Here is a 12,718-nt window from a genome sequence, read left to right on the forward strand (position 1 = left end):
CTTTTATTTCCTTAGTCAGCACAATTTATTTATTTCCAATACTTGCCCACAATAGAGAGGATGACCACAACCACGTCAAAGATATTCCAGCCATTGGTGAAGTAATAGTGACGCAGCGCAAACAGCTTCAGAACGAACTCACAAGTGAAGACCACGATGAATATGAAGTTGACCCAGTAAAGCACATTCTCTGTGTCATCCGACTGATCATCGGTCTCTACCATCATTGTGACCATGTTTAGGCAGATGAGGATCATGATGGAGATGTCAAACACCTGCTGCGTCACAAAGTCAAACACCATACCCTGGATCATGTTCTGGGGGAAAAGAGAGAAACAGGAACAAGTTAAACTTTTCTTAGCTTTAAAAAAATAAAGCATACAGTTGCCAACAAGTGATATAGGTGCGCCGTTGTAATACCTGAGGCCTTGGTATTGGTTTTTGTGGTTTCTTTGACCCAAGTTTTTTCATTGCATTGTAGTATTTCTTCTGTTCTTCTGTCATGAAGATATCCTGGCCTCCAAAGTAAAGGGACAAAAACAGTTTGATTACAATCTGCAAAGATCAAATTACTAAATTCTATATTGAATTTGTCAACACAAAAATAAATGTCACAAAAATCGAAGATCTAGCTTGAGATGTAACCTTTTTTTCCTCCTTTTTCAACAAAACTGCCACCGGGTTGCAAAAGGAAACATATATATATATATATATATATATATATATATATATATATATATATATATATATATATATATATATATATATATATATATATATAAATATATATATATATTTATATATGCATAAACGACAACTGCTTGAGATTGACGATGTATAAAACCACTGTTCTACCCCAGGTCAGAGGGGAGTTAACACGCTGAACAACGCTGAACAAGGCAGTGACTGACCTGAAAAGTAAGACCATGGCAAAAATATCCACCAAGCAACCCTGAAGCCAGTTACAGAGACTAAGTGAAGTACCATCGGAAAGTCTACTAGAAGATGTGAATGCAGCTCTGCAGGCAATTCCTACATCAACCATCACTGGCATCAGTGAGTGAGCCACTTTAAAAAAGTATGGGAAAATAATTATAAAATGCTTTAATGGAACTAAATTGGTGAGATTTGTCAATATGCTAGGAAACTGTAGTTTAACATGGTATTAAAACACTTGTGTTCTAGATTACCAGTTTATAAATGCTCTAATAAACTAAAAGGTGAAATATTATTAGTTATTAGTTTGTGATTATGCTACTATAGCATTTTTGAATTATAAAGGTTTTGTCCTCAAATCGGACTCAGGGTGGTCATTTGTAAACTTTGAATGTTTTTTGCAAAGGCAAAGAAAATGTCTTATCTTTTTCTTCTGCTGGTTGAAATTATCAATGATGACACCGATGAAGAGATTCAGGGTAAAGAAGGAACCAAAGATGATAAATATTACAAAGTAGATGTACATGTAGAGGTTGTCCTCATATTTAGGCTGGTCTTCCACCTATCAGGTTGGAAAAAAGTACATTATAATCTATCGTAAACAAGAAAATGGAGTAGAAAAAGAAGTAAAGCTGCAGAGGCTCACCCTTCTAGAATCTATCGCAGCATACATAATGTCCATCCAACCTTTAAAAGTAGCCTGTAAAGCAGACAGTGAAAAGTTCATTTATATAAAAACTATGATAGACCAAGAGTCATCAAGAAGGTTTCTTACCACTTGCAAGAGTGCAAGGTATCCTGCACCAACATTGTCAAAATTGATCTTCACATTTTTCCACCTCACTTCTGTGTAATTTGCGTTAATCAGCGCAAAACATTCAGTTTTATTGTAGACATCCTCTGGATCAAAGTACTCTTCAGCTGTCTCATTGAAACAGTAATAGTACTTCCCAGCAAAAAGGTTTACTCCCATGATGCTGAATATGAGCCAGAAGATCAGACACACCAGCAACACATTCATGATGGAGGGAATGGCTCCTACCAAGGCGTTCACCACAACCTGCAGAGAGTCATAAGTAAACTAAACTGTAGAATGACAGTCACTGCAGATGTAAATAAACATTGAGACACAGAGAAATGCACTTTCTTTTCACATAAGAGGCTCACTTGTTGTAGTTGTTTTTTGGTAAATCTTTCATGATGTACTGTTGGGGAGTGTAACAATATTTAGCAGGGCACACAATGCAATGCACAAGGTCAATGAGAATAAAAAGCCCTATTGTGTCTTGACGTTTGATGCAGCAATAAAATTGGAAGGATAAAAGCTTTTTCAAACATCTCTTGGGTCAGGAAACAAAAAATAAGAATGACTTATAACTAAATATTATCATGAAGAATAGAAATAAAAAACAGAAAAAATATCAATAGAAATCTTATTAGTCTTTCAAATATTTTTTTCTGAAGCAAAAAAATCTACATAAAAATATTGATCAAAATATTATACACAGAGAACATTTTGTTAGGATCAACAACAGTAGTTTTATTTCACTTCTTAAGATGGCACTTCATGTTATAGATATTTTTTATCAGAAGTTAAATTTTAAGTCTAACGTCTCTAAATATCTTGTCATAGGATGCTTAATTTTTTAAAAGCCAGTTAGATTTGTTCCATTGAAATTACAATAGATCAAAAAGTTGTGCCGTGATGTTATGTTACACTCCTCCAAAGAAATGTAAAATATTCTATGCTGATATTCAAGCCAATACACCAAGTATCAATCAGGTTTTTGTATAAAAAGTCTTGTGTCAGTTGTAAGAATTTTTGACAAATAAAAACAAACTGCTCTCATATATGTGACAGGCAGGATTTGAAGCCTTAACAGATAGAGAATATGTGAATGTGCATTTCTGCATACAGAGGTGCCATGGAAAAAAACAACAACAAAAAAAATCAAAACTATCAACAAACAAACATGTATTTTTTGTGTTTAGGCCAATAGCTTATGTAGAGTCAATGCATAAATATTAATATAACTGCATAAGTGTGATGAATTAAAACCATAGTGATGAGAAAACCCTGAAGAGTGATAAGCAAAGATGGCAGGGGAAGGGAAAGGAGGGGAGGGGGATATGCAACCAGAAGTTTGTTGATCTTCCAGTGTGACAATGCCAAAGCCAAACTGTGAAAAGATCAGGTAACAGGACACCTCAGGCAGAGCAAAAGTCAGAAAATGCTGAGCCCACGCACGGAGAGGAGTTTTAGTTTCTGCCAAACAACAACCAGAGGCTGATCGGAGCCATCAGACAAGCCAAGCGCTGTGCATGAACATGATTTTTTTATAGCAGAAAAAGATTATTGATCTCCTGATAAGACCTAATAATATATGAAAAGGCCATTAAAAAACACACACTTGGCTTAGGTTTTAATATAGTCCCATTAAAAGAATTCATAATCCTCATACCTGAGCACAACAAACTATGATGTGTTTTATTGGGATTTTATGTGATGAAACAACAGAAAGTAATACTCTGTTGTGAAGTAGATCAATTTGAATTTAAATGGATGGAGAACAGAATTTCTTGTGAAAGTTTCTCAGTTCTGGATTTCAGATTTTCTCTGGCAGGGCTATTGGCAAACCCCAGTAGAATTTCTAGAAACTGTCTTCTTGCTTTAGCAGATCTGTGTAGCTCCTCTAAAGTTACCATGGGTAGTCTTGCTGCTTCTCTTGCCTTTCTGGATGTTTTCATGAATGATCGGGCCTTGGTAATGATGCAACACTACCCCTCACCTTTCTGCTTTTTTTCCCTGGACCTCTATAATCTTCTTTAGTTTTTTTGCTCACTGATGATCCCTGACATTCCCTGAAGCCTTCACATAGCAGCTTAGTTTACACTGAAATTTAAATAAGGCAAATGGGCCCATTTACTATTCATGTGTACACCTTTGAAGTGTAGGTATTTAGAGATTTCAGTATAGATTTGAGTATAAATATAATGAAAATGTAGACTATTAATGATTCATTGATGATAAATTTTTCTTTTCAGTTAAGAAATGTATTTTATTTTTTGTTAGTTGCTCAAACATAACCATGATGAAACACATTTCAGTTTGCTGCTGTCGGGTAAGAAAAGCTGATCATTTCAGATACCATGAATTCGTTTGTTCATTTAAGTAGTTTAGGAACATCACCACCACTCTAAGGGTGTCTACAGCAGGTAGTATTTAATATTTCAATTCTGTATTGAATTCCAGGTTTAAGGGTTTGATGGGACAGTTCACGCCAACCTCTGGTTGTTTCTCTGCTAGCACCAATAACAGCTGACTTTTTATTTTGCTGCATCACTCAGGCAAAAAGTCAGGAGGAAGATATTTTTAGATCAGGTCATTGAAATACTCAATCAACAGGAGCTTTACCAGAATTCTACATTTATCATATGAAATGAAACATGATAAATCAAATCAGATGTGTTAAACCATCTGAGATGATCTCAGTCCATGCAAAAAGCTTCTCGGTTATTAATAGGTTTATTGCAAAAAATTCCCATCAGAGATTTTTTTATGTTTATTTTATTTTTTGCCATTTCTAGCATGCGTTGATGCTTTTTTTGTTGAACTGGCATGCAAAAGGAGCAGCTGCCTGGAGTCTTAGGTCTTACCCTCATCCCTTCAAAACGTGACAGGGCCCTGAGGGGTCTCAAGGCCCTCAGTGTCCTGAGTGATTTAATCGGGCCTAGATCGGAGTAGCCCAAAGCATTAGCTACAAGGCTGACTATAGACACCTACACAGACAGGGACAGAAGGAGAAGGAAAGACAGAGGCAGAAGAAGAAGAAAGTCGCCACATAGTTAGAAGGGATATAGAGAGAAGGTGGCCCTAAACCAACTGTAAGGGTAGCTGAATTATTATATACATAGTACAAATATAAGTCCTTTATGTGTAAGAATACTTATACAACATAAAGGTTCAAACAGTAAAAAAAAAAAGGTCAATAATGAGTACCCAGAGTTTTCCCTTATTTAAACCCTTCTGTTTGTGTTTGGTTTAGTTTTGGCAAGCCAGTCTAGCATGATAACCAGCTTAACAGCGCAGTGAGCACACCTGGAAAGAAACTTGTGGTTGACACAGTGAGAGGAAGAGAAGAGAGTCCAACAAAGGGACAAAGTCGGAGGAGAGATGTGTTCACGAAACACTCAAATCAATGTGACACGATAGTTTAACACAGTACAAAACGGTACCAACACCAGCGGGCATTTCACTCAAAGAAGGGAGAAAGAGAAAGAGAGAGAAGATTGCAGGCGGTTGAGGACAACTTTCAGGGTTAGAAGAGAGAGGGTAACCTGTGAAAGTAGGAACCCCATCACAGCACACAAACCTTACCCTGGACCCCAAACACCGACCTCTCTGTCCCCCTCCTGAGGTGCACAATGTCTCTCTTAACTTAAAGAGAGACAGTTATAGGAACCTGCTGTGAGAGAGAGGACAGTTCAGTATTAGGGAAAATGGTTTAGCTATCTTTACAGGATGTGAATTTTCACACTTAATAACTTTAGCTTATTTACAGTCTTCCTTCATAGTTTATGGTTATCACAAAGACTTTTCTCATAGGAGGTCCTTTCCTCCCTTTTACACTGATTTGTTTTTTTTTTTTTGTTTGCTTTGTTTTTGTCAAACAAAATTTTAGATTTCGTTTTTTAAGGAAAAGCAGATCTATTTGGCAAAACAATGCACGTTTTAGAGTTATATCAATAAAAGCTGGTCACAAGTTAGCCTAAATGGATCTGGAGGGAAACCAGATAAACTCTGTGTACAGGTATACACAGTGTTGTTCATTACACATTCAAATTAATGCGTTCACAAGTAAAATACTTTTTTTTCTTTTTTCAAATTACTAAGATTAAAAGCATTTGATAATTTTTTTCTATTTTCTGGTGAAAAGATTATGGTTTAGGGCTATCCAAGAATAAGATGAGTGGACTGCAATAATCTTTTTAAGTTTAAATATCTTTTCAAATGTTAGCAGAATATATTTTTGAACTAAGAAAAAATAATCATTTTACAATTAACTAAAAAATATTGCAAATAAAAATCTTGATTTTAGGGAAAAATGAAAAAAAAGAAAAGAAAATGAAGAAATTACATATAAAATATTGATAAACAACTTACGTTTTCAAGATGGAAGACATGGCTTTTAAGTCGTATGTGTTTATTTAAAGATATATTTAGCATCAAATATCACCCTAATCAGCACATTGACAGGTACTCATCATAAGTAGTCTTTCTGAATGTTTTAGGTTGCTGCAGTTTTTGCAGACATTAAAAGTTCACCCACCGGAGTTGAGAGTATACCTTTGGATTTAACCGTAATGATATTCAAATACACAAACAATGGGAAAATGAGGATGGAAATCTTGTTTCCACGGACACAGAAGGACACACGATTAAAAAAATATATTTTGTAGTGGGGTCATTTCTTCTTGAGCTGTATTTACTTGTGCATGAAAATGACAGTGACATGGCAAAAACTATTTAAAAACATCTAAAAATCTCTCAAAATTAGCGTATTTACCCTTATATTGAACAGGTCTGCCAAAGGAATGAGTACTTTTACTCAAAAAAATCTAATAATTAGATATGCATTTAAAAAAGAACAATGCAATTGATTTTTTTCTTATTCTTATTTGTCTGCTGGCAGAGTGTCTCATTTACATGCTTAATTGAAGAAGAAATGCACATATTTTAAGAAACATTAACTTACTTAGATCTCAGTGTTTTGCAGTGAAACCAAACTGACATTAATACATTAGAAAAGCTACAAACAAAGCAAAATCCACTGAACTGCAAAATATAGAATGCAGTTAAAAACAAAAGCTGGCTTGCAGGTTAAAATCCAGCAGATTTTAAGTTTAGATCATCCGTTTCTATCAAAGTCATTGTAAAATGAGCACACCTTCTTTAAATCTTTGGTATTTAGATATTGTGAGCTAATGCAGGATTTTTTTAGGCTTTACTTTTTGATGGACATTTCAAATTGGATTTACCTGCTTATACTGATGGCATGATTAGATATGTTGTTGAAAAATCTTGTAAAGAATTAAAAAGATTAACTTAAAGAGGGTGCACTTTTTTATTCTGGTAAGATATCAATATTTCTTAATACATTCTAACCAACAAAGATTACATTTAAAGTTCCTCAAGGACTCATTTTTGCCTTTTCTATAATAGGTAATTTGCCAGTAAGAAACAGTGGGAAAAAATAGCTTTTTTAGAGAGTAAAAAAGTAAAGAAAAAAACTATATAAAACAACAAGAACAAAAAATATCTCCACAGACTGCCCTTAGTTATTTAAAAGTGGTTAAAAGTTTCTTGATATGAAAAAGTCTCTTTCTCTTTTTCTCTTTGTCTTCCTTTTCTCTTTTTGTTTTGTTTCTCACTTAAAAAGTGCCCACCAACAGCAGCATACATCTACATGTATAAAAACATAATAACCTAATAATTTGATAAACAAAAACTAAAAAGACAAAAACATTCTGCAAAAAATAAGACACAAGGTTATTTAATTGTTACTCTGTAATAATAAATGCAATGAGTATTATTTCTCATAAGCTCAGCTTTTTAGCTACCTCCAAGTTTCATTGGAGAGCTAAAATCAGTAACCTTGCCTCCCAAAACAGATCAACCAATCACGTTGCAGTATTATATGGTCTAAGGATGGATATAGCTGTGTCAAAAGTGAGTGCTGACAAGCCAACAAGCCAAACCAAAACAAATATGACAGCGAATGAGCCAAAGTGTAACTTGTTGTGGTTCTTCACGGCATTTGCTGCTTTTCCATTTGTTACTGTGACTGGCTAAGACCAAACTTTGGTAGGTGGGGACTAGGTGTTGCTTCGTTTGATCAGCTCAAAATGTTCTTCTGAACATCAGACGCAATGGGAGGATTCCCAGGTTGATAATGTGTAGAATTAAACCTGAGTACTACACATCAGTCTGGCTTTGCCAGGTTAGAAATTCATATTTTACTAAGCAGTCTGCTAAGTTATACTATTTAAACCTGTTTTTTTTGGTTGACACCATTACAAACCAGTTGGCTCCAAAAAAAAAAAAAAAAAAAAATGTTTTGGTTTAACTAATTTCTCCAGTTAGACTCTGAACTCATCTTAAACCAGAACATACAAACACTAAATCTGTCAACATTTTCTAAAATACAAATATTAAACTAGTGAGTTATTATATCATCATGATAAGAAAAGGAAAGACAGCAGACATTTGGAAACATAACATAATAGAAGATTACTGAATCAGTGATGCTGTTGCCAATAGTTTATCAGATAGTCTAAATATTATTGATTATTAGCGTTTCTGCATCCTGAATGGAAACAATCAAACTCTCATTTAAGATCTTTAGTTATTTTTTCTATAAGATACAGGTAATAACTTCAGACATTGGCTGATTTGGTTATGTAAAAAAAATGTTAGAAAAGTACACATACAACTTATACATTTAAAAGTAAAACAACATTAAAAATAAGGGGAGAAAGCCTGTCAGAGAGGTTAGAGATGATCAATTATGCAAAGGAAAAAAGGAAAAAAATAATAACAAAAATGATAGAACTTTTTTTTCTTCATCCTGAATGGCATGTTTATGTTGAGCAATAAATAAATAATTATAGAATCAAATCTAAACTAGCATTATGGCCAACATCCCTCAAGATGCAGTATTTCTACAAAACAGTTAAAGGAAATCTTTCCAAGTCAGACATGAAAAATGCCAAGGCAACAATGCATGTGAGAAATATTGTATTGTTATTACTAAAATTATTGAGGCTGTAAATAGTTAACCATAAAAACACTGGTTCTTAGACTGGAAGAGGTTTGGGATTGTCTGGTTTTATGCAAAGTTAAATTGCAATACAAGTCAGTTCAAAGAAAGACCAAACCAAACCAAAAAAAAAAACATGCAAGAGAAGCGCTGCTACCTGCTCAGACCAAAATTTGCTAACCATAAGGTCTATTTATTAATTAAGCCGCATGTTCACAGGCTGAGTAATTAAGAAGTAGGCTGGAAATCTGGAGAAAATACTAAAGATGTTTAAAAACAATAAACTGGGCTCAGCTAATAAAATAAAATATTTTTTTTTTTAAATAAAGTGGGCTAAACATCCTATTAGAGGAAAACATTAGGAAAAAACCTGGAGGGATTTAAATACCCTGAAATATAGACCCACCAATAGACGATTAAAGACCAAGTTTATATATATATATATATATATATATATATATATATATATATATATATATATATATATATATATATATATATATATATATATATATATATACACTATATTGCCAAAAGTATTTGCTCACCTGCCTTGACTCACATATGAGCTTAAGTGACATCCCGTTCCTAATCCATAGGGTTCAATATGACGTCGGTCCACCCTTTGCAGCTAGAACAGCTTCAACTCTTCTGGGAAGGCTGTCCACAAGGTTTAGGAGTGTGTTTATGGGAATTTTTGACCATTCTTCCAGAAGCGCATTTGTGAGGTCGCACACTGATGTTGGACGAGAAGGCCTGGCTCTCAGTCTCCGCTCTAATTCATCCCAAAGGTGTTCTATCGGGTTGAGGTCAGGACTCTGTGCAGGCCAGTCAAGTTCATCCACACCAGACTCTGTCATCCATGTCTTTATGGACCTTGCTTTGTGCACTGGTGCACAGTCATGTTGGAAGAGGAAGGGGCCAGCTCCAAACTGTTCCCACAAAGTTGGGAGCATGGAATTGTCCAAAATGTCTTGGTATGCTGAAGCATTCAGAGTTCCTTTCACTGGAACTAAGGGGCCAAGCCCAGCTCCTGAAAAACAACCCCACACCATAATCCCCCCTCCACCAAACTTTACACTTGGCACAATGCAGTCAGACAAGTACCGTTCTCCTGGCAACCGCCAAACCCAGACCCGTCCATCAGATTGCCAGATGGAGAAGCGCGATTCGTCACTCCAGAGAACGCGTCTCCACTGCTCTAGAGTCCAGTGGCGGCGTGCTTTACACCACCGCATCCGACGCTTTGCATTGCACTTGGTGATGTATGGCTTGGATGCAGCTGCTCGACCATGGAAACCCATTCCATGAAGCTCTCTGCGCACTGTTCTTGAGCTAATCTGAAGGCCACATGAAGTTTGGAGGTCTGTAGTGATTGACTCTGCAGAAAGTTGGCGACCTCTTCGCACTATGCGCGTCAGCATCCGCTGACCCCGCTCCGTCAGTTTACGTGGCCTACCACTTCGTGGCTGAGTTGCTGTCGTTCCCAAACACTTCCATTTTCTTATAATACAGCTGACAGTTGACTGTGGAATATTTAGGAGCGAGGAAATTTCACGACTGGATTTGTTGCACAGGTGGCATCCTATCACAGTTCCACGCTGGAATTCACTGAGCTCCTGAGAGCGACCCATTCTTTCACAAATGTTTGTAAAAACAGTCTGCATGCCTAGGTGCTTGAATTTATACACCTGTGGCCATGGAAGTGATTGGAACACCTGATTCCAATAATTTGGATGGGTGAGCAAATACTTTTGGCAATATAGTGTATATATATATATATATATATATATATATACATATATATATATATACATATTTATATATGATGCTTAGACCATAACTTATGATGTTACAAAGTCTAAAGTATTGAGCTGAACATATGCAGACAAAATGAAACTGTACTTACATCCACAATGAAGAAGTCCAGCCAGCACCAGGCATTAGTGAAGTACTTGACAAAGCCGTAGGCCACCCATTTCAGCAACATCTCCAGGATGAAGATGTAGGTGAAAACTCGATCGGCATAATCTAAAATGATACGCACTGTCTTCCTCTGTTCAATGTACACGTCTTCAAAGGCCTGAAATATAGCAGAATAGCAAATTGGCCAGTGGATAAAATGAGATAACAAGTTTGGGGTATTATGAGGTGTTTTTTTTTCTTTATTCTGTTGTTTACAGTGATGGAAAATCAAATCCAACAATGACATAGGGACGAAGAAGGAATGAAGAAAGAATGAAATATAATGACATTTAAGCATGTATTTAGGGAAGTTCAGGAGGAAATTTATACTAAACTACTATGACTATTATGAGGAAAATTATAATTATTATTATATTATTATAATATGTAAATACTTAGTAAGTATAGTTCCATGGCCTGCAGTAATCAGTTAAGGAAGTTAAGTGTACCTGGTTTGATAGACGTTTATTTGTTTAGACAAATCTGCCTTTCTATCACAAACAGAAGTTTTGTCCAACATTATGTAAAAACACAGGGATTATTAAAAGAGGATGACTGCCAACTCCATCTATGGCATGTATGCATTCTTCAGCGCATAAGTCCAGAGCCTTTTTTCTTTCAAAAGCTGCAAAGCAAGGCTGAATCATTTTGGGTAAAAGGCTGATGTATTACAACAATTTGCCTTCCATTAAGGACTATTATATCAGGAAGAGTTGCAGTCAGAAAAAAGCAAGGCTTGCAGATGCTCTCTTGCATTGTTACTTTTGCAGCATATTGCATGTTTATTTTCTTACAAAACCAACAACCAATCATGTTTTAAATAACTTAATCATAAATGACATGTTGGAATACTATTAGAAGATGAGAATGACTTTCGATGGTGTGTGGGTTTGTGCTTTTACCAGAGCTCCACTGCTGAGGAGGATCATGAAGATGATGAGGGTCTCAAACCAGTTGTGTTCCACTATCAGGTAGCAGGTCTTCCTCAGGAACCACCAGTGTTTTCCCCATCCGTGAGTGATGGGAACGTCACAGCACTTGTATTTCGCTACACACTCTGTATGACGAATATAACACAACTGCTGACACATTCTAAACACGTTCTGGGGGTTCAGGGGTTTTTTAATGACAAAATCCTACAAAGCGTGACTTATATTAACCATTAATAAATGGCCCTTAATATTTCCTGACATCTATATTACAAGATCTGTAGAGTCTTTAAAAAAGAATCTATTATCAAAGCAGCATATGTTTATTTTAGCTTTTTCATTATTACATATATTGTTTAACAGCAAAGTATGAAAACATGATTTATCCAAAATCTGTATTATCTGACTGTCTGAGTGTTTAGCCTTCGCAGTGACTCAGCTTCAAACCAATTACTTCTTCCATAGTTGTGTTTTCCCTACCTAATGACTTTGATGGCTGAGGCTAACAGATTTGATGTGGCAAAAAATGTAGCACATATGAATAACTATACATGGTTTTAAAAACAATCCCTATGATTTTTATATAATTAATCGTAACAAGAATTTAAAAATTTCTATTATTGTAGGGCATTTGAAAGCAAAACAGATCCAAACTATGAAGTCTTCTCCACTGTGGTACCTTTCCACATATATATATCGTTTATTACACTCCAAACAAAACTGGAATGTTTGTTGGTAAAGCTCATAGTTTCATGTTTACCTTCCTAATGGTAGGAAGTGTGTTGAAAAATCGCTACTTGCCATATAAATAGTATTTACGCTATTTATATGATAATGCTACAAAACCAAAATAAAAATACTTTTTAAAAGAGAGTTTTTTCACAGATCTGAAGCATAAAGTCTTGTTTATAGTGAGCGTTGTTTACCATCAGTCCAGCAGGCGTCTGGGTCAAGATACTCCTCCACCACTTCGACAACAACCACCTCCTCTACATCCGGCTTGATGTCTATAGTGCTGCCCTCAGATGAACTGGTGTCATCCAGCTGTGAGGAAACAGCTCAGTTTAG

At 35.6% G+C, this 12,718-nt stretch overlaps 1 protein-coding gene across 4 annotated transcripts in view; it reads right to left on the bottom strand.

Annotated features, from left to right (window-relative positions):
- The window catches only part of LOC119785394 (sodium channel protein type 8 subunit alpha-like), a 77,764-nt gene that overhangs the window by 4,501 nt on the left and 60,545 nt on the right, over positions 1-12,718 (bottom strand). For all 4 annotated transcript variants that reach the window (XM_038288027.1, XM_038288025.1, XM_038288029.1 and 1 more), the window contains exons 20-28: positions 12,577-12,694; positions 11,624-11,778; positions 10,666-10,839; positions 4,594-4,716; positions 1,712-1,996; positions 1,583-1,636; positions 1,361-1,498; positions 421-525; positions 47-317 (exon numbers count right to left, since the gene is read on the bottom strand). In XM_038288027.1, the coding sequence (XP_038143955.1) occupies positions 47-317; positions 421-525; positions 1,361-1,498; positions 1,583-1,636; positions 1,712-1,996; positions 4,594-4,716; positions 10,666-10,839; positions 11,624-11,778; positions 12,577-12,694 (1,423 nt within the window). The remainder of the gene's footprint in view (positions 1-46; positions 318-420; positions 526-1,360; positions 1,499-1,582; positions 1,637-1,711; positions 1,997-4,593; positions 4,717-10,665; positions 10,840-11,623; positions 11,779-12,576; positions 12,695-12,718) is intronic.

This window comes from Cyprinodon tularosa, unplaced genomic scaffold (genome assembly GCF_016077235.1).
Source record: "Cyprinodon tularosa strain WSP-4 unplaced genomic scaffold, ASM1607723v1 ctg248, whole genome shotgun sequence".
NCBI lineage: Eukaryota > Metazoa > Chordata > Actinopteri > Cyprinodontiformes > Cyprinodontidae > Cyprinodon > Cyprinodon tularosa.